Here is a 21,381-nt window from a genome sequence, read left to right as displayed (position 1 = left end):
TTATTTAACTTTATATTAAGTTGCTTTAATACAACCAAATAGATGTTACAATTTGTCACCTCATCCCTAAGCTGTGGGTCTAATTTGGTTACTCTTGGGTTATGTGATCCTGCCTCCTCTTGCCCCAGAGTCGGCTCTGGCTGCTGCCCTCCCTGGCCCCAGCCATCACCCATGGCTGTCTCCTACACATATGTCTCTGTCCTTATGAACTTGCTTGGAGTAAAATCCTTAAAGTATAAAAATATTATTCCTGGTGCTTTCTGAAAGGATTAACAAGCCTATTAGCATCACTGGATCCCTTTCTGAATATATTTGCATACATTTCCTCCCTGCCCATTAGGCTGGCAGTTGTGTTTTCCCTCTCTGATGCTCTAGCACCTGCGTCATCAGGCTTTTCCAGATGGATTCACAGGCTGTGTTGGAAAACACCTGCTCAGCCCCATGAAACTGGGGATGGCCCTGCCAGGGCACCGAGGCAGAGGTTGGTGTGATGGGAGAAGAGTGGGAGAAGACCAAACAGCACCAGCAAAGGAGTGACAAAGTAGGGACTGGCTGAAATTAGGTTTCTAGCCATCAGAGCGGTGCTGCCTGGGATTTCAGCAGGGCCGTGTGGGTGCTGGTGAAAGCCAGCAGGGCCCTAGTATTCCAGGTCCTTTTGCAGGTGGGCAAAGAGAGGTCTGAGCCATAGAGCAGGGTTGGAAAGCTTAGGGGAAAGAACAGATTTGGGGTCTTCTCTTCCAATTGATCCCTTTCCAAGCCTCTGGAGCGCAGTGTCCAAGAGCCCTCGTCTTTCTCTTGTCCCTGCACTCCTCTTTACAGCTTCTTGTCTCACCCAGGGAAAGAAGTCCCCTGCAGAGGGGTAACACTGTTGCAGGTGGCCAAGGTTTATTCTCTTAATCTTGCACCTTCCCAAGAAGAACTGATGGGTTCCAAGTTGTGGCATTATCTTCTGCTGTGGCACCAGGAATCCCCAGCTCAGGTGACCATCAGAGGGACTTCCTGGGAGTAGCCCAATCGAGCTCACCCAGCTGGGACGTGGTGGTGGGGCTGAGGTTTCCCCATGGGACATCCCTGTGTGGCACACATGAGGGCCATGGGAAAGCTGCCAGGAGGCCAAGGGGCAGCCAGGCCCTAAGAGGTGAAATATTGGGCACATGAAGTGGCAGCAAGTAAAAATAAACCTTCCCTCCTCCCTCCCTGCCACAACACGAAGTGCCTTGTGCCGGGTGTCTCCCTGCCTCCCGAAATAATGCTGGGTGCTGCCACCACCCTGCACTGCGATGCTCTCTCCATGCCTCCCGTTTCCATGGTGACCACAAGGAATGTCGCCAGGGTGACAGGGAGGCAAGTGAGCTGGGATTTGGCATTAAAATCAAGAATTTGGGGTTGTTTAGTTTATTTTTCTTCCCCCTCTCCCCCTCCCCCTGTAGTTCTATTTTTGGGGTTTCCCTCTCTGCCTCTGCTGGTCTGGAAGGCTCCTCCTGCAGAGCCTCTGGGCCAGGCAGCAGCAGCTCCATCCAGTGCTGTTCCCCACTTCTGCCTGTCCTGTGAGGCAATGGCGTTGGGATAAGAGGGACAAAGGGGGTTTCCTTCTTACTAAAACATTTGTTTCCTGCTACCAGGAAGGCTTCTGTGCTTTTGTCACAGAGGTGCTTGGCTTGGTGCCCCCCTCCATTTCTGCTGTGGAATGTGGCTCAAGCTGCATCCAGACCTCCTGGGAGAGTGGGCAGCCTCAGGGATTTATCCAAGAGAGGGAAATGATTCAGCATACCTGGAGGGGCTGGGAAACATGGTGGGATTGAACACCATGAGCCACCTCTGTGTCTCACCATCTCTGCCCCCCATGACCAGGTCAGTTTGGCTGAGGCGGTCCTAGAGCACTGGTGGGGGACAAGGATGGGACGATTGCAGGAGAAGCGTAGAGGGAGCCTTGCAGGTGCTAAGGAGTCCAAATCTGTTGTCTGGTTTAAACACTCAAAGTCAGAACTGCCTAGGTCAGAGAGTGCTTGAGGGTTTGTGCTGGCTGAGCTGGTATCACAGGAACATGGGACCATAGGTGTCCAAGCAGGGGCTGCTGGCACAAAGGTAGTACCTGTCTTCATCCCCAGGCAGGAGAGGGGTCAGGCAGCAGTTGCTCACCTTCCTAGGAGCTCTTGCTTCTCCCTCCCTTTCTTCCTCCCTACCTTCCTCTTTCCCTTCCTCCTTCCCTCTCTCCCTCCCTCCCTTCCTCCCTCCCTATTTCTCCAATCATCCCTCCATTCATCCCTCCAAATATTCCTCCATTCATCCCTCCAAACATTCCTCCATCCATCTCTCCATCTCTCTTTCCCTCCTTTCATCTATTCCTCTATCCATCCTTCCCTCCACCCTTTCATCCCTCCATCCTTCTATCCCTTTGCCTCCCTCAATCCCCACAGCAGCATTGGGAAAGGTTGGCGGAGTGGGGCTATTTTTGGGAGCGTCTCCCTGGCAACGGCTACCACCACCGTCTGTGGTGGCTTTTCCATAGGTGCTAAAATATTCCATGCTTCTTATTAAAGACGGTGCTGGTGGAGACGAGCGGGGGTGGCGAGTGTGAGCCACCCCGCTGCTGTGGCCGGTGGCCATGGGGCGGTCAGGGCGTGGCACCTTGGGGGCACAAAGACAGCTGGGGGCCAGTGGCATCCTCAGTGCGACATCCCCTTGTCCCTCTCAATGGCTCCGGCAGTGCCAGCTGCCTCTTGGCCATGTTGGGCTGCCACACCATGCACGAGGTGTAGCTATTCATCCTCTTGCTGTACAGGTGGAGGGAAACACGGTAAGGTTTTGTGGGGAGCCAGCAATGAGGAGCAAAAGGTAGAGAAGAGGAAACTCAGCCTGAAGCTGCACAAGGCTGTGCAGGTATTTGGTGGCTTTGCCCACTCCAGGAAGAAGCAAGATGTCTCAGCAGCATCTTCATCCCTTTACTGCATGGAGGAGAAAGGCTTGTCATGGTGCCAGAGGGATGGCACACTTTGCCACAGGGCAAATGGGCAGCTACTGGCTGTAGCTCTTGGGAAATAGTCCCATGGGCCCTAGGGACAGGGCTTTTGGGAAAGCAAGTACCCCTACGAACCTGAACAAAGTTCCCATAGAGATTGCTACAAAAGGCATGGACAGGCTGGCCCCATTCCATCCAGGTGCAGCAGCTCCCGGGGATCCCCCCATGGGAGCAGGAGGGAGGAGCCATGAGTGCACTGAGATGAGCTGGCCCATGCAGGAGGCTGATGAGTTTGTGCTTTGCAGCTGCTCATCTGCATGGAGCTACCAAACTCACCCTCTGCTTCCCTTTGCCAGGTGGGAGCGGGCTTTGCTCACCATGGTAGTGCTCACTGATGCCAGTGGGGGACAGCAGGCCCCACAGCGTCTTGTGCAAGGGGATCTTGGGATGATTTTAGGAGGGAGAGTTGTGATTTTTGCAGGATTGGAGCCCAAAGGAGGCTCAAAATGGGTTTTTTTGATATTTTTTGACTTTTCAGCACAGGCCTTAACACTGAGGACAGCAGATGAGACACCAATATGGAAACCATGTCCCCAAACCAGGCTGTCCTGGAGCAGGGCTGTCCCCAGGACCTCGTGCCTGTAGCCACTACCTGTGTGGTCAGGGCTCTCTTCAGCCTCCAGCTTCACTGCAACAGAGTCCCCGGCCTCTCATCACCAAGAAGTGACTTCTTCAAAGCCTCTGAGATGCTGCTGCCCATGGAGATCCAGAGGAGGTTGCCTGGACATGTTTCCTGGCAGGGTGGCTGTGCATTATGCTGGAGCCCTGAGGGCTGGTCCCTCTGTACCCACGCTTCTGTCTCCAGCATTACCCATCCCAGAAGGAAATCCCCAGGTCTGTAGAGTGGGGAGGCAATGCCCCACAGCAAATACTCTGCATCAGCTGGGAGAGCCTGCTCCTTCCTCAGAGTGAGGTGTCAGCCCAGCACCCCAAATCCAGGTGGGGAAAAAAACCCTGACAGTGGATAATTCACCCCTGTGCACCAGCCCAGCAGGAGGATTCACCCCCTTGAGGGCATCTGGTGGCCCGGCCATCCCTTCCCTGGGGCTGATGGTTGCTCTCGTCTCCCCCACGGTGGTTCCGCAGCTCTGAGCTCACATGCGAGGATGGGCTAAAGTAGCGGAAAGCTGTTGGATCCTACCACAGAGTTACTGACTTCTCAGCTACAGACTGCATAGCAATCAGCGAGGGGGAGAGGCAGCCAGGAACGGGAGCAGAGCGCAAAGGGAGGAAGAGTGGAAGGGAGAGGGGGGATCTGGGGACTAGAGCAGGGAGGTAGCAAGAGACACGGGCAAATAATGCCAGAGAAGGAGGGAATCAGGCAGGAGGGGGAGACCTGAACCCATCGCCGAGCCACGAAGGCACATCAGCACTCCGTGGGATGGACGCTCCTGGGAGCAAAAGATTCTGAGAGGCAGAGGCAGGAGGAGAGCACTGGCGTGGGCAGGGCAGAGTTAGGAGAGGAGCAGGTCGCAGCAGAGAAGTAGCTCTTCAAGGGGAAAAAATAAACCTAAGCTGGAGGCGAGCGAGGGCTGCAGAGAGACTTCCCTGATTCCTCCGGTCTGACTGAGACATTTCATGGTGAGATGGAGAAAACGTCCGCTTTCCCCTTCCTCTGATGTTGGCTAGGCACGGCTGGAGCAGGCAGCAGCCCTCGGCAGGACCCGGGTAAGAGGCGGTGCCGGGGCGCGCTGCTCCCCTCATCGGCATGAGACCGGGAAGGGTTTTTTTTCTCTTAGGAAAATAATGTATTGTTTCATTTGCGTTCACTCTGAGGAACAGCTATAAATATAACTTAGGGAGAGATGTGTGGCTTCGTGTGACTGTGCCAGTGAATAATAAAGTTGCCTGTGTGCACGGCATATGCACGTACAGCTACCGGGGTGGCCGTGGGCCGAGGGGCAGGGGTGGGCATCTGCCTGTAAACCTCCCCAACTTCCCTCCCCGCCCCTTGCCACCCTGACTTGGGTTGCTTTGCGAGTAACTTCTTCATTTTTACAGCTCCCCATGTTTCCTTAGTGTCTTCTTGCTCTGGGCTGGGTCTTGCTCACCTTTTTCCCCTGCTCCATGTAGGCAATGGTCCTAGACAGTTTACAGGGAAGAATGCAGCTGGAGATCCGTTTTCCAAGCACTCGGGTGCAAAAGGGGTCTGAAGGGGATGTGTTGGTTCTCCTACTGCCTTTGGAGCTTTTCGGGCTCCAGACCTGCCCCTCCCTCCCTTGCCTTCCACCTTTCCTACTCCCAGCATGGCTGATCCTGCTGCTGGTGGTCCAACATCCTCCAGATAGCTGCAAAGGGTCTTCTGCATACTGAGTTTGGGTGAAAGGAGTTCAGAGGAAGCCATGAGCAAACTGCCAGAGAAACTCTGCCTTTGCTCCCTGTTAGCAAGGTCAGCATCCCCACCAGGGCACGAATGGGCAGGCAGGTTTATGTGGTGCTGGCAGGTCCCTTCGGATATTCCTGGTGCCACCTTCAGCCCGCAAGGCCCTTTCTTCTGGGCAAAACACCTGGAGTCAGCCAAATCCCTCTACCAAGAACCTGGAGATCCTATCCCCACTGCCCCGTCTGGACTCCATCCATGGCAAAGCGAACAGAGGATCTGAGGCCTCTACCTTTTCCCATTCCTCTTTTTGGGGGGTTGTGTTGTGAAGGGCAGACAGTGACAGCACACACGGGGGATGCATGGTGAAGGTGATGTGGCTCCAAGACTACCCTCTACTCCTGCTCTGTGCTCTCCTTGGCTTCTCAGAAGGACGTATCCACAGGGGGTGGGAGGTGTGGAGATGAGCTCAGGGTCTGGGGCCACCCAGAGCCTGGGAGAGGACAGGTGGGTACATGGGGAACACATCTTGATGGAGACATGCAAATACGCCCCTTCTCCATTCACCGTCAGAAGTGGCAAGCACAGAAACCTGAGACACCCTCTCATGTGACCACCCCTGTTTGTGGCCACTGACAATAATAATAAGTACAGGGGAAATATGTGCCTTAGGATGGAAACATGAGTCTAGTGGGGACAGGGGGTGGTGGGGAGGAGAAGGGATGGTGAGGAATGACCACAGAGAGGAGTAGCTGGAGAGGGCTGGTCCGGAGGGAAGTGGTGCTCCCACTGCTCCACCTTTCTCCTCTTCCATCTCTCCCCCCATTTGGGTGCAAAGATCAAATGCCCCAATGTGTGGTGCTGACAGGGGACTGGCAGTGGTCCTTGCCCCTTGCAGCCCCCCACCGTGATTTTCAAGGAAAGCCGGAAAGTGAAGAGGTGGCTGGGGAAGGATGGAGTTGTCTGGCAGGATGGATCCTCACTGGTCCCTCTGGCCACTTGGCCACCCCAAGCTCAGCTACTGGCCACCACCCTGGGAACAGCTGCATTCCTGGGGTGGTATCACTGATGGGAGGGTGGCAGCAATGGGGAGGAGGACATGGTGATGGATACCTGTGCCCGCCGTGTGCTGACATCAGTGCAGACCATAAGCAGAGCAGTTAATGGCAATCTGCCCTCAGCATGTTCCCCTGTCCTGTCTCATTATTGTACTGGGTTGGCTTAACCCGACAGTGCAGCCAGGAATCAATAGATGGATGCTGGCGTCTTAGCAATCGATCCCTTACTCATACACGCGGCTCCCAGCCTCCCGCTGGCGCTCGTTTTTCTGTGAATGGCAAGGACTGAGTGAAGCTGTCTGCGCTTGCCTCGCGGCACTGCGAAACTGAGTCAGGCTAAATTCATGCTCCTTCACAGCACTGCCTCTGTGCCCCAGGGCGGAGGGGCCTCACATGGAGCCCCCGGAGGCACCGGCGCTGGTTTTCCTCCCCAGACAAGGTGGCTTTAGTGGGGATGGTTGGGCTTGAAGACTCTTCTTGTGAGAGATGCTGATTCTCTGTCTTGGGACAGACAGGGGGTGCCTTTGAGCTGGTTCTGACCCTCAGACCTTCTCAGGCTTGTTCTCCGGCAGTGAAGATGGTGCCAAGGACCAGGCAGATGAGGGATGTGAGCTGGCTGACATGTGACCCTGCCCCAATGGTTGTAGAGACCCATGCCCCTCCATGCCTGTCCTCCTGGGAGCCTGGAAGCATGCAGCTTGCTTCAGGGACAGCTTTGGCATTCACCCACTGGTTTATCTAGGGAGAAGATGCCTACCATCTCCTGGCACCAGCACCACTGCTGCTGTCATGGGAGATAAGGGAGCAGAGGGTGGAGAACAAGGTACCCTCCAGTCTGGCACTGCCCCACGCTGCCAGCCAGGGACTCCTGCAGCTACTTTGCCCATGCCTGCACCAGCCCCTGCCACCACGGCAGTGGGTTTGCCCCTCACGATCTGGACGTCTGTTTTATTTCTATGGCAACATTTCTCCCAAAACACTTCAGAGGGAGCCTGGTGCTGTGCGAAAACACGTGAGGCAGCGTCCCCCATTCTGTCCCCTGCAAAAGGTTCAGAAAAATGACCTGACACTTCCCCTTGCCTCCCTCCTCACCTCCTTCCCTCCCTGATGAGCAGCACCAACACTGGTACAGTCAGCTGCTGGCCTTGTCCCGGCTTCCTCTCCGCTGCATGTTCTCCTTTTCCCTGCCTTCAGCTTCGCTCTCCCCTCTCCTCTCACCCGCTCCCTTTCTGCTGGCAGCCTGCCTCAGCACCCATGCAGAGGGACCAGCTGAAAGTAGTCTTATAGAAAGTGGATGTCAAAAATGACTCTGCTATAGAGGAGGGTAAAGGCCCATGAGAGCTGTATAGATTGAACCCACCAGCAGCACGGTGACTGTGGGGGCTGAAGGGCACCCAGAATCCCAGAAGCTGGACAGACAAGCTCTTCATCCCTCTGAAAATCTCGATGGCATTATGAAGAGGCGGTGCTTGCCACAGGAGTAGGCATAGTGGCCCCAGAAGTCCTCTCCTCTCCTGTTCCCGTTTTTCCCACACCATCAAGAAAGAGCCTCGTGTCTGGGTGGAGGTGACCAGGCAGAAGCTGCAAGCAGCACTGAGTGCCAGCAGGCGAGAGGCAGGTGAGCAGGCAGGATGCCAGCGAGAGCAACTATTGCAGCCTGGAGGAGCAGGGGTATGACAGTAACCTGCAGAGATGGCGAGGGGATATCGCAGTCATAGCGCTGTGCAAATGCAGCCACCGTGTCCCACTTCAAACTGTTCTCCCCAGTCCAACCCCATCCGCGATGGCAGCCCCTGCTGTGCTGGGAACCTGGGGGGCAGGTGAAGGAAGGGGCAATGGTCCTCCATACTGCATGAGGTGGGCAGCACTTAGGCTTGACATCTTCTAGTTGCATTTGTTAAACAAGACTGATCAAGCTGCAGCAATACAAGTCAACAGACCTGAAGTGAAATAATTGATCCACTTGCTGCGGGAATGCAGTTTTCCAGCTTACCTGGGATGCTCCCTTCACTCTGTTTCTGGTGCTTTTCAGGCATGGCTGAAAGGGAGAAGTGGGGACCCTCTCAGGAAAATTGTGGCTCTCCTGGGCTCCTTGGGCTCCTTGTTAGCATAGCAACAAAGGGTTTGAGGGGAGGTTGTTTTTCGCCTACAGCTGATGGGCTAGTGCTCAGCAGCCAGGCCACGCCAGGAACTCAGCTCCTGTGCAGCAGCCGAGTGCAGAGCAGTGGCTGTTGCCTCTCTTGATCAGGGTCTTGGTGCGGAGCAGGCTGTGCCCTGGTTATTGCTCTCCCTTTGCTGCTGTCACTGTTGTTGTCATCATCCATAACCCATTTGCAGGCACCTGCCTTGCTGGGTGCTTGGCAGAGGTACCGCCCTGTCAGGGCTGCAACCTCAGCAGGCAGGCAGATGATGTGAGCCACCCTGGCTGCCCTTTTCCTGCACACTAATAATGATCCCTTTCCCCTGAACAAGCCAAAAACCATCAAGAGGCCCTGTGTGGGCAGCTCTTCTGGCCAGGGACTCTGTGTTGCAGAGATGCCGAGGTACAGGAATGCTGCTGGGAACGGCCTTTCATCAAGGCTCCCACAAGGTAGGGTGCTCAGTGAAGGATGTTCCTGGGATGGGGGGGTTAGAAGAGATGTCCCTTTCACTGGTGCAGTTATGCTGGGAAGCTGGAGGAGGCAACCTGAGAGCACTGAAGCTCCCTGGGATGTGAGGACCTCAGGGACACCTCAGCACCTTCAGTTTTTCAGTTCTTGTGGGTTTTGCACCAACCCTTTGGGGTCTAGTCCATGGTTTTAGCAGGCAGGGTGCTGGGGCATGCATCAGTCCACATGTTTCCTCAGGAGCAGGTGGGATGGGGTCTGTACCCTGGCTGCCAAAAAAACTCTGCTCCTTTTTGGCCAAAAAACCACCAAGGGAAGGCCAGGGGCCTTCTGACCATTTAATTTTCCTTGTGATGCCAGCTACAAAGAAAAACACCCACCTACCTCACTCATCAAGAAGGGACTTCTCCCCAGCTGCCGTGCCAGCAGCATCCTTTCCTTATGATCCTGCTCAGCCAATCCCCAGCCCCTGTGTCTTGTCCCCCCAGCCCCATTTTGGCCAGAGAAGAGTGGGTGAAGACCAGTACCAGTCCCACAAGCTCCACTATACGGGTTATCCCCTGTTTACTCCAAGATCCTGGGTAGCAGGCAGCTGTTCTTGCAGTGCCATTGCCTGGACAGTGCAACTGGAGCAGGGATCGCCGGGGTGGTGTGGGAGCAGGCAGGAGGTGATGCTGTCACCTCTCTGTGCCTCTTCCTGACTTTGTCATCCTGGGGACCTTTGTGTGGTTCCCATTTTTATCTGTTTTTTCTCCCTCTCACTCTTTCTCTCCTTCTCTCTTCGTTTCTTCTCTCCCCCTCCCATCAGCATGTGGGCTGATCACTGCTCAAACTTTTAATTCAGATGGTAATTGGAATAATAATACGGGCAGAATCCTTCTGGCTCCGTTGCTGCAGCTGGCTTCAGGGAGCTATGAATAGCTCTGAGTCACACACTGAGATGGTTTAATTTCAAATGATTTTGTTTTGTTTTCATATTACCCATCCTCAGGCTCCAGAGCTTCACAGGGGGGTAAAAATATCCCCCCTTCTCACTCCATCCCAAAATGTAAACCAGGCAGAGGTACATTACTAAAATCTTCTTTTGGAAAGGGAAACTGGTCAGCGGATCATGCCTTGAGGGGCAGATGGGGACTGTTGGCACTTAATCTATTTATAATTATTGAACGAAAAGGCAGAAGTGTGTATATAAAAATGGTATAGAGTTGATTACAGCTTCCTCCCCTCACCTTCCATATGTCACTTGCCTTTTTAATACGGTAAAACTCTCCTGCACGGTGACTGTGCCTTCGTGTGTGCCCATACAGCGCCTGGCACCCAGCCCTGCTGGCACGGACGAGCGAGAGCTCGGCCACTGACTCCTGTGGCAGGACAGCCCCATGGCACTGAGCTGCCTTATAAGCCCTGACATGAACCCTGGGAATATTTGTGAGGAATAGAAGAGATGGAGTTACAAAGATAATGAAGAGGACAAACCAAATGCTGTGGATCTGCGAAGCTCTGCAAAAGGGCAAAGAGGTCCCCTCTCAGCTGCGGGTGTTTCCGTCCTGACCCCCCAAGAGGCGAGAGGCTCATCTGCTGTGTTGTCACCGTGCCCAAGCTGGCAGGATGAGTCTGTGGATGCTGATCTCAAAGCCAGTGCTACACCACCTGTAATGGGGATAAAGGCACAAAGTGGAGCGCAACCAGCGGCTGCGGTATTGACCACAGACAGAAGGGAAGCATTTGCCAGACGACTCCAGATAAAGCAAAGACTAAGAGTGTAAAAATACTCTGGGATTTTTCCACCGTTGTCGTTCACAGTGTATGTCCCAGAGCACCAGATATGGTTGTTATAAAAAGAGAAGTGGGGGAGTGCTTCAGCATGGACTTTTCTGTTCTGTTTCATGAGACTCTTCCACTGCAAATTTAAGGAAGGATTGACAATATATGATCCACTCTGGCAGGGGCTGAAGAAAGACTGGGATGTGCGAGGCACCTCACCGTGTACTGGGGATGGAGAAAGGGAGGCATTGTGTCAGCATCAAGTGCCTTGACATTATTGACCCACAGATCCCTTGGAAAAGGACAGCAACAACCCATCCCCCTGTGTCTGCTCGGGGTCAGAGCAGAAGCAGGGTGGCAGTGTGGGCTGGTGTGATGGCTTGTGCTGCTGGAGCACAGTGTCACACGGGAAGGTGGAGATGACTGCAGCATCATGGTGGTGTCCCCAGCATTGCTCAATCTAGGACACAGGAGGGGAAAAGTGGTTGGGAAGAAAGGAGGGGCAGCCCATGCTGTGGGGCTGGAGGCAGATGTTGACCCCTGGAGACCCACCTGGCTGACATCTTCAATGCTGCAAGACAGTGGCTGTGATGCCTATGCTGCACCAGCTTCCCACAGTACTGCAAGGGCTTCCTCAGGCCATGAAATATATGGGTATTCACATACACCAGGGACAGGGCAGCAGAGGGATGAAGAGGCATCTCACCAGATTGCAGTATCCTGGATCTCCCAGGGTGCCCCATGCTGCACCCACCAGCATGGTTTCATCTGGCTCCCCAGGAGTTGCCACTGACCTCACAGCTTCCTCCTCCATATGTGAGTCCCAGGCAGTAGAAAGATCCTTGGACATGCTCTGGGATTTCCATCTCTGTCCTCAGCTAGGCTTTCCTCCCCCTTGTCCATGTGACAGGCAGTGTCTGTTCAGAATGTGTCACCCCCTTTTTCTAGAGACTTCTCTGAGCCTTCCCCTTTCATGCAGTTTGTGTTTCAGGTTTCCAAGCTGCAAACTGTGTTTGCATAGGTTTTGGCCTCCTGGTAGGGCCTCTGGCCTTGCTGAGCTGGCAGCATCGATTTTGTAGGCAGAAGTCAGTGGTGGCCCTGGGCCACCAGCTGCTGAGGAGGGACAGTGACATCTCCAGGGGGCTAATGCAAATGTTGGCACCAGTGTGATATCAGTCCCAAGCTCAGGGCTTCTTGCCTGCCTGTTTGTCCTTCCCATGGTGGCACCATGCACTGTGGGGTATGTTGAGGTGGAAGTGGGAAGTGTGTTTATTTTTGTTCGTCTCCTGGCTTGTGCTGCTCTGAGTTTGTGACACTCGGTATTACTAACACTTCCCTGTGCCAGCTGGCAGCAGGGACTGAATCAGATTGGCAGCACCACTGTGTGGACCCCTCATTTGCCATCCAACTTGGAGTGATGCCTCTGGCTGGTGACAACTCTTGCCCCTGTCCAGGGTGAGCCCTGGCACCAAAATGCCAGTGGCCTGAACCTGGTAGTGGCAACCCTGTGAGCAGGGTCCCCTCTGACCCATACTGCCTGCCAGGGGCTGGATGGTCCCTGTCCCTCCTTCATACTGGAGGTCTCAGGTGGCTTCATGACCCGCTCTCTGCCCACTGGCAACATCCCCAAGTTGGGGTCTGCTCTGCAACCAGTAGGATAGTTTGTCCTCCTGCTGTCAAAAAAAGGTTTTGCAGTTGTTGTGGTTTAACCCCAGCTAGCAACTAAGTTATCGCTCAGCTGCTGGCTCCCTCCCCCTGTCCTCAGCCCCTGTCAGGAGGAGAATTGGAAAGAGAAGGCAAACCTTGTGGGTTGAGAGAAGAACAATTTAATAACTGGAACAACAACAACAACAACAACTTATTAATAAGAATTGTAATAATTACTAGTGGGAGAGAGACTAACAGGATCTAAGAGAAAAAAGTGATGCCCAACCCAGTTGCTCACCACCCATTGACCGATGCTCACCCCATCCCTGAGCAGTGATTGGCCCCTTTAGGTAAATCCCCCAGTTGATATGCTGGGCATGATGTTCTATGGCATGGAATATCCCTTTGGCCAGTTTGGATCAGCTGTCCTGGCTATGATCCCTCCTGGATTCTTGTGCAGCTCCTCACTGGCAGAACATGGGAAATGGAAAAATCCTTGGCTTAAAGTAAGGCACTACTTAGCAACAACTGTAACATCTGTGGGTTATCAGCATTATTCTCATACTGAATCCAACACACAGCACTGTACTGGCTACTAGGGAGAAAATTAACCCAGTCCCTTCCAGAATCAGGAGAGCAGTTGATTGTTTCCTCCCCTCCCCTGCACCACCCCCTCCACTCCCACTCCTGACCACTCAGCATCCATGGAACTCAATGACATCACAGACCTTGGAACGTTGGTTGTTCCAGCTGTTGTCCAGAGCCAAAACATAGAGGTGTCTGGTCCTCCACTCTCTCCTGAACTCCCTCCTGATCTAGACAGAGGGATTTTGGTGGCTGCCTCTTCTCCCACAAGCATCAGTGAGGCTGCAGAGGTTGACACTGCTTGTCAGTGTCACCGGCCTGCGTGATCTGGGCTCCAGGAGGATAATTTGGATTCTTCCACTTGCTGCAGCCCAGAGCACGCTGAAAAATGTCATGGCCACTTGGCACCTCTGGGCCAATGGTGAGCGTCTTACCAGAATCTCAAGGCTTGGAAGATGATGATGATGACGACAGTGACAAATTCAGGTACTCCTGCCACTCTGCGCATTCTTCACCCCTGAGGAAGAGCAATGACAGCTCAGATGACAGTCAGACAGAGGATCTGGGAGAACCCACCCCATTTTCCCTAACTCCCAGGCACTCTAACATGGTGGAAGGTGAACAAGTGGAGCTTGAGGAGGAAGGTCAGGAGTTTCAGGAACCATTTTACAAAGACCATTTTAAAAAGTCTGACAACTTGTCTGGAGATAAGGAGCCCAGCCCGACCCAACATTTTCCTGGGCATCAGGGGTTACCTGGTCTCCAAAGGGTCAGTATGGCACCATGTGGCTCCCAAGACTCTTTCCAGAGTAACACAGACCAGCACTTGGAGATGGAGGCTGCTGCCCCACAGGCCCATGCCGGTGACCCCTATGTGGGGCCTTCACAGTGCACCATGGGAGCAGAGCCCCGCATGCTGCACAAGGAAGCCATCTGGGACAGAGATTTCCCATCCCTGCAGCTGACCTACAGCATCCTAAGGGAGGAGAACAGCATGATCAGGGAGGAAAACAAAGTGCTCAAGGATAAGAATCTTGCACTCGAAGAGGAGAACTATGTGCTCAGGGAGATTTTCTATGGGCTCAGGGAGGACAACGTTGTGCTCATGCAGGAGAATGTCGTGCTTAGCGGGGAATACAACATGTTCAGGGAGCAGTATGACAGGCTCAAGGATGAGAATGACACACTCAGGGAGGACAATGCCATGATCAGGAGAATGTTTAAGAACTTCCAGAACAGCTTGGACACCCAGGCATGCATGGTGTCGAGCCTGCAGGAGCAGCTGAAAACTAGCCTGGCTGAACGGAAGAGGGAAGCCCGAGAGCTCGAGTCCGTAGTCCAGCAGACTAAGTGTAATCTCCAGCTAATGACCCAGCGGGCTCTGGATGCAGAAGGAAACATGGAAAGGCTGAAGCAGAAGATCTTTATTCTCCAAGGACAGCTGGAGAGATCCAAGCTGGAGAATGAAAACCTGAGAGCAGACCTGCCTGGGAGCAGTGAAGCACGACTTGGACTTCACGTGGCAAAACCCCCACAAGCTCATAATGGGCGCAAATGGCTCCATCAGGCAGCTCCTGCCTCAGGAATGAAGGTTCTGCCTGTTATTGCTGAGGTCCTTGAATCTACCAGCAAAATTCTCAAATTGTAAGCAGAAAAACACCTATGAGTGCAATTCTGTGTGAGTTCTATGGATGAGTGTATGAACTGAGATCATGGGTCTCCTACTTGCAGCTATTTACTGTAAATAAAAGCATTTGCTTTTCCATTCTCAAATGTGTTCAGACTGGTAGCCTTTATCCTTTGTGGAGATACTTTCCTTCTGATTAAGTATCAGTTGCAGGTAGTGGTGTGGCTTTAGCTGTTGACACTCTGTTCAGGTACTGCAGACCCAGCAGCAAACACTGCCCAGGCTCTGAGCTGCACGGTCCAGCTGTGGTGGGCTCTGCGCAAGAGGCTGTGCCACAGCTCTGGCTGACATGAACTCCTGTGTGGGAGCCAGGAGGAAGCACAACAGCACAGGATGCAACGCTCTTAAACAGTGTGCTCATCCCTTCCCATAGCTGTACCAGCCACAATCAGAGATGAGCAAAGCCCTTGTATTTCATCTTGCTTCCTTTACCCCTTCTTGGAGAGGTGGGAAGGGTGAGGAGCAGAGATCCAGATGATGTTGCACATGATTTCAGTGAGCAGAAGCTCCTTCCTTCCTCTTTCTTTGGAGCTGGCTGCTTTCTGGGCCACAAATCCAGTCTCTAGAAATTGTGCACCTGTTCCTGTATCTGGGGAAAGAGGGTGGTGAGAAACCTCTGGGAAGTTGTGAAGTCGTATATGTGAGCTGTGGCAGTGCCTTCCCTCCCATACTGGTGTCAGTGTTGGATAAGGATGACCTTGGCATATGCAGGCTGCCTAAGGAAGGTGCCAGTTGGAGAGGATACCCTTCCTCTCTTGGCTGGGGCTGGTATAGAGGGGTGTACCTACACTGCCTGCCTTTGTCGCCTCCCAGAGTCATATGGGAGCCTGCGACCCAAACTCACGGTGTAATCACTGAGGTTGCATTTTAGCTTTATCTGAGCAGGACCATCTGTGGACATGAAGTGACCTTTCTTCATCACATCAACATTTCTGATTAGTTCAGGTTACCAACCCCAGGTTCTGCTGTAGGTTTACCCAGCTAACAGTAAAAGCTCCTGTATCTGGTCAAACTGACGCTCCTTAAAGACTTGGATGCTGTAGGGTAGTGAAGGGGTGGGAGCTGGCAGAGTTCAGTGCCAAAGTGCTTTTTTCCTGATGGAAATTTTTGGGCAGCTGTTTACTTTTGCCTCTGTACGGTGAGTTGCGGATTACAAGGTTGTTGTCTTCTCATGGTCCCATAATACCCTTGGTCTGAACAACCATGTTTATGTTGCCACAGAGCTTAAACTGCCTCAGTAACCAGGAGGAGAAACTGCTGGTTAAACTTCATCCTATCAGAGGTGTTGTCTGAAGCTCCTTGCTTGATGCTTTCCAGTCTGTGCTCCTAACTGGGGAAGGCTGGTGGGCTCCCTCAGCCACATGAAGCCCCATTCTGCAGCACTGCAACACATGAGACAAGTATGGTTCTCACCAGCTTTTCCATCCTAGACAGTACTTGCTGTTCCTCTCTCCTATCCATGCATGAGCACTTACAAGCAGATATAAACTTTAGATTTGACCCCCAAATCTTTGTATTTGTCCCATATCTGGCAAACACTGGTTGCTCACCAGTGAGGCTGGGAGTAAACAAATTAGCTGGCTCTGTCTGCATCCTGCACTCTGCGCTGGCTGCTGTAATCCAAAGGCTACAGAGCAGGATTAGCATGGGTGTACAAAGCCCTTCCTAATCTGTGAGTCATTACCCCTTCACTTCATTTCACTTCCCAGCAGCTCTGGGCAGACAGATAGGTGAGCTCTTGAGTCTTTGGTTTCCGCATTCTTCCATTCTGGGAGGACTGGATGGAGACATAACACCTGCTGCACATCCTCCCAGGACTCTGCTGCTGAACTGCTCCTTGGATGCTGTACACAGGGCATGTGCAAGGTTTGTTTGCTCTAACCGGCTTCTCCTTGGCTACCCCTAAGCCTTTCCTTTCCATCAGTTCTCATTTTTGGCTCTACCACTTAATTTTCTTCTTTTCTTTAAAACAGGGGGGATGTTCTGTGCACTCTGGAAATAAATCCCCTCTGGGTCAGGCTGAGTTGATGGGATCCCTGGGGGCTGCTGTGCATGCCCATGCTTTGTTAGCCGTTGTGTGTGAGGTATTTAGCCTGGCTGAGCTCTCGTCCCGGTGTAAGCTCTGATATTAATATAATGGCTCAGGGTGAGGGCCCTGTGAGCTGCTCAGCTGTTGTGCCCTTGGTCTGGAGAACAGTGACCAGCCAGCCCTGCTCCCCTGCTGGCAGTAGATGTTGGGGAGTGCAGGGGCTGCAGGCCGCGCGACCCAGTCTGCATCCATCAGCTCCTCAGCTGCCTGAGCCAGGCTGTGGTATAGTGCCCATTGAGACCTCCAGACCCATCCTGAGCAAACAGTTGTGAGCCCTGTATCCGCCGCTCTGGACTGGGACGGGCGCTGCCAGTGGAGGCTCTGACTGGGCTTTGCTTTGTCCTTCTCTGCCAGGTGTGTGCCAGGAGCACTTGCAATGGCAGTGCCAGTCCCAGCTCACCAGAGGTGAAACCCGGAGCCACCTCGTCCCATGTGAGTGCTGCTGCATGAGTTCCTGTGCCATTCCAGCTCCTGTGGCCCCCTGACATCTGATGATACAGTGAGCCATGGGCAGCATCCGAGTCAACAGGTGAGTAACCCCCCTGTCAAGGACTGCTGCTGCCCTGGGTGGCCTGGTCCTCATCATCTGGCCCCTCATGCCCTACCTTCAGCCTACCTTTTGGTATATTCTTCTCAAATTACCTGTCAGGATCTTTCCCTTTCCTGTTCCAAGGTGTGACTCTTCTCTCCTTCTCCAAATCAAAACATGCTGTACATAGTGGTAGTGCTTGGAGGAGTACTATTGAGGAGAAGCAAAGCACTGCATGGTGCTGAACGAGAAATTACAAGTTCCAGGAAGGCTGCAGAAGCCACGTCCCCAGGAATCACAACTCCAGCCACCAGATCTTCCCTTCCTGTGAGATGTGGATGGGTGTCTTGAAGCCTATGCTGGTGGACTCCAGCTGATGTGTCAACACTATGGAGTGGTAGGGAGACACTTCCAGGGTCCTGTGAGGCTGCAGCTCAGCAGGCATGAGGGCAAAGTGGTCTTGGCAGTTCAGTGCACTCTCTCAATTTCCTCAGTGGTCAGAGCATCTTCTGCCATCATATCTTTAAGGAGTATCTGCAACTGTCTCAGTATCACATGAGGGGCAGCGTCAGAGCCGCCTGCAAGGGAGGGGAGCCAGAGGGGTAAACATCTCCCAGAAAGCATGTGTAGCTTCTGCCAAGGAAACTGCCAGCACTTTGACTGTTGATCTCCAAATTACACCTTTGGCCTTGGATACAGGATGCTGGAAGCCATGCATGTTGCTGTGGCAACAGAATTGTCCTGAGTGCAGGAAGTGTATAAACATTGTCAGCACACACCATGAAATCAGTGAGCAGAGAAGAGGAGAAAATAGAAACTCCCAACCTTGCATAATATCAGGGCCAAAATGTGACCAGGCAGTGGGTGCTTGCTCCCAGCCTTCCTGGCTATCCCAGCCACCATCAGGTTTCAAAGACTTGTACCTCTCCTGACCACAAGGGCTAGAAGGTACCATAGAGGACAAACACTGCTGCTTTGCTGCCTTGTCAGGACTTTGCTAGATACAACCTCCTGGTAGCAAGACTCAGCAAATATTGCAGCTGACCTCCACCAGCTTGGTCAGAGAGGCTCTATGGTGCAATAACCAGTAAAATGTGCTGTTGTGAAATTCAACAGGGTGGTACTCTAGCCCTGTGAGCCATCTGCATGGCTCCTGCCCTTGCTGTCTCAGTGAATATATGAAGTTACTCTTCACATATTTCTGATGGAAATGCCTGTTTCTCCTCTTCCCAGATACAGCATCGTCTCAACTGAAGAGGATGGACACAAGGTCTCTGCACTGGGCAGCATCAACGGGCACAGCCGGAATGGGAAGGGCCACGCTCCCCAGCGGAAGCACCGCAACCGTTTTGTGAAGAAGAATGGCCAGTGCAACGTCTACTTTGCCAACCTGAGCAACAAGTCTCAGCGCTACATGGCCGACATCTTCACCACCTGTGTGGACACACGCTGGCGGTACATGCTCATGATCTTCTCGGCTGCCTTCCTGGTCTCCTGGCTCTTCTTTGGCTTCCTCTTCTGGTGCATCGCTTTCTTCCATGGTGACCTCAATGCACCGGCGGTGGGAGGTGGTCCCTCTCTCCTAAAGCCCTGCATCATGCACGTGAACAGCTTCCTAGGGGCTTTTCTTTTCTCGGTGGAGACACAGACAACCATTGGGTATGGCTTCCGCTGCGTGACTGAGGAGTGCCCGCTGGCTATCATGGCAGTTGTGGTCCAGTCCATCGTGGGCTGTGTTATCGACTCCTTCATGATTGGCACTATCATGGCCAAGATGGCAAGGCCCAAGAAGCGGGCCCAGACCCTTCTCTTCAGTCATCATGCAGTCATCTCCGTGCGGGATGGCAAACTGTGCCTCATGTGGAGGGTGGGCAACCTGAGGAGGAGTCACATCGTGGAGGCCCATGTCCGAGCCCAGCTCATCAAGCCCTACATGACAGAGGAAGGGGAATACCTCCCCCTGGACCAGCGGGACCTAAACGTGGGCTATGATGTGGGTCTCGATCGTATATTTTTGGTCTCACCCATTATTATCGTTCATGAGATTGATGAGGAGAGCCCACTCTATGGGATTGGCAAGGAGGAGCTGGAGACAGAGAACTTTGAGATTGTGGTTATTCTGGAGGGGATGGTGGAAGCCACAGCCATGACCACACAGGCACGAAGTTCTTATCTTGCTAGTGAAATCCTTTGGGGTCATCGTTTTGAACCAGTTGTGTTTGAGGAGAAGAACCACTACAAAGTGGATTATTCGCGCTTTCACAAGACCTATGAGGTAGCTGGCACACCTCGCTGCTCAGCCCGGGAGCTACAAGAAAGTAAGATGACTATCCTACCTTCTCCCCCACCTCCCAGTGCCTTTTGCTATGAGAATGAGCTGGCACTTGTCAGTCAAGATGAAGATGAAGATGATGACGAAGTGGGTGTGGTGTTAGGGGGCAGCACCAAGGAGGAGGGAGGTATCATCCAGATGATGGATTTTGGAAGCCACCTGGACCTGGAGCGGCTCCAGGCAACTCTGCCTCTAGATACAATCTCATACCGCAGGGAGTCAGCCATCTAATTCCTCCAGTCTCCCCATTCCATTCCTATTGCCCACAGTCTCCTCTGTTCTGCACCCATACAGTGGATAAGTTCCTTGACCACCAAACAATGTCTCCCATGACTGCCTCTCAGCCCCTGAGTACATTAAGGCCTGGAGCTGCTCTGATATACTCCCTTTCCTGTGAAGTCATACTGCCTGGAAGAGGAGTGAGGATACACTACTCTTCCCAGGTAGGCAGCTTATACTAGGATCCCTTTCCTGCCCAGAGACAGGAGAGCAGCAGGCCTGATTTCTTGTCTCTGGAGAAGTGACAGGAGTCCCTGCCTTCAAAGGACAGACTGGGACCTGCAGCAAGTGTATCTGCTGCTGAGGCAACAGCAGACTTTCTGTCCCCTCTCAGTACGGGTGGGCCTCATGGCTGTCAGGGGTCATGGCCATCTCCAGGAGAGGAGTAATTCCTAAGCACTGACCGGACGAGGATTGAAGGGAGAGTTCAGGACTCCTGGAGGGAGTGGGGAAGGATCTCAAGGGACAAGTTTACTTGCATGTTTGTTGCTTGTTGCACATGACTGTCTCTTTGTATATAAAACAGAAGAAGAAATGAAATCCATATTCTTCCACTGCAAATGTGAAGGTAGGAGACAAGGACATACTACATAGCCTACTCTTGGCTTTTGGCATCTGTCACTTCCAGAAGCAGCTCAGCTCCATGGACTCAGACCCAGTTCTCCCGGTCCTCTCGAAAAACACATCCTGCTCCTCTCCTGAAACACCTGGCGGAGGAGGCAGGGCCCAGTTCTTGCCACACTCAGACTGCTCCCTGGCACGGCACAGCTAGGATGGCAGACAAATGACCTGACTGGACAGCAGACCCTCCACTTGCTCCTTTCACCCCCTCCATTCTTCTCCCTGCTGCCATCAGCTGTAAAACTGAATTTGTAACTATTTATTTTTAATAAAGTCTAATATCCCAAGGGGAGGTTTGGAAGCAAAGGACAAACCCCATGGCTGCAGCCTGGTATAGAGACTGATGAGGGTTATTAGAGCTAATGTTTGCTGTTTGTATGGTGTTGGAGCCTGAAAGCTCCAGCACAAGGGCTCCCTTGTTCTGGGCCTCTCTGGTAAAGATCCACAGTAAGATACTCAGAGAATTTGTAAGGGGAAGAAGGTCATACAAATGTGTGTACAGAGGGAATCATTTGCGTTAAAATCACCAGTAGGATGGGTCAAAAAGTTCTGCTTTCTTTGGAGATGAGAGTTTTGCCCAGGGAAAGGTTATAGATATGCTTGATAAAGAGGCAGAGATGTGCAAGACATTGGTCTAGATGGAAGGCCCAAAAAACCTGTAAAAAAGTCAAAGCCTCTTTTTTCGCTAGAGGCAAGTAGAGGGGAAATTAGAGAGGTCATCAACCAAAGCTAGACTTGTAACATCCCTTTGCTGTCATTTCACAAAAGAACTGAAAACCTGATGAGCCTTTTCCTTCAGGAGCAGCAGAATCACTCCTTCGAAACTTCACATGAGATGAGGGCAG

At 52.8% G+C, this 21,381-nt stretch overlaps 2 protein-coding genes across 4 annotated transcripts; both read left to right on the top strand.

The window, feature by feature from the left end:
• The first annotated feature begins 1,470 nt into the window (after nt 1–1,470).
• KCNJ4 (potassium voltage-gated channel subfamily J member 4) lies at nt 1,471–21,381 on the top strand. 2 transcript variants are annotated; one of them, XM_027664870.1, is made up of 5 exons: nt 1,471–1,851; nt 2,783–2,880; nt 3,498–4,687; nt 17,130–17,304; nt 18,538–21,381. In XM_027664870.1, the coding sequence occupies exons 4-5, from the start codon at nt 17,282–17,284 to the stop codon at nt 19,865–19,867; spliced, it is 1,353 nt and encodes a 450-aa protein (XP_027520671.1). In that variant the 5' UTR covers nt 1,471–1,851; nt 2,783–2,880; nt 3,498–4,687; nt 17,130–17,281; the 3' UTR covers nt 19,868–21,381. The 2 variants fall into 2 exon arrangements, with proteins under 2 accessions (XP_027520671.1, XP_027520678.1); XM_027664877.1 differs by lacking the exons at nt 1,471–1,851; nt 2,783–2,880; nt 3,498–4,687; nt 17,130–17,304 and adding an exon at nt 17,991–18,093.
• On the top strand, nt 13,139–14,772 carry LOC113957413 (endosome-associated-trafficking regulator 1-like). 2 transcript variants are annotated; one of them, XM_027664900.1, is made up of 2 exons: nt 13,139–13,485; nt 13,597–14,772. In XM_027664900.1, the coding sequence occupies exons 1-2, from the start codon at nt 13,388–13,390 to the stop codon at nt 14,645–14,647; spliced, it is 1,149 nt and encodes a 382-aa protein (XP_027520701.1). In that variant the 5' UTR covers nt 13,139–13,387; the 3' UTR covers nt 14,648–14,772. The 2 variants fall into 2 exon arrangements, with proteins under 2 accessions (XP_027520701.1, XP_027520693.1); XM_027664892.1 differs by having other exon boundaries at nt 13,139–14,772.

The sequence above is a fragment of the Corapipo altera genome, unplaced genomic scaffold (genome assembly GCF_003945725.1).
Source record: "Corapipo altera isolate COAL_440 unplaced genomic scaffold, ASM394572v1 1, whole genome shotgun sequence".
In the NCBI taxonomy this organism is placed as follows: domain Eukaryota; kingdom Metazoa; phylum Chordata; class Aves; order Passeriformes; family Pipridae; genus Corapipo; species Corapipo altera.
The sequence above is the reverse complement of the archived record's forward strand: the minus strand, read 5'-3'. Positions and strand labels throughout refer to the sequence as shown.

Coding starts and splice junctions, on each gene's coding strand:
- KCNJ4 (XM_027664870.1), top strand. CDS start 17,282: ATGGGCAGCATCCGAGTCAACAG. Junction 17,305..18,537: donor GGCAGCATCCGAGTCAACAG/GTGAGTAACCCC, acceptor TCCTCTTCCCAG/ATACAGCATCGTCTCAACTG.
- LOC113957413 (XM_027664892.1), top strand. CDS start 13,388: ATGTCATGGCCACTTGGCACCTCTGGGCCAATGGTGAGCGTCTTACCA.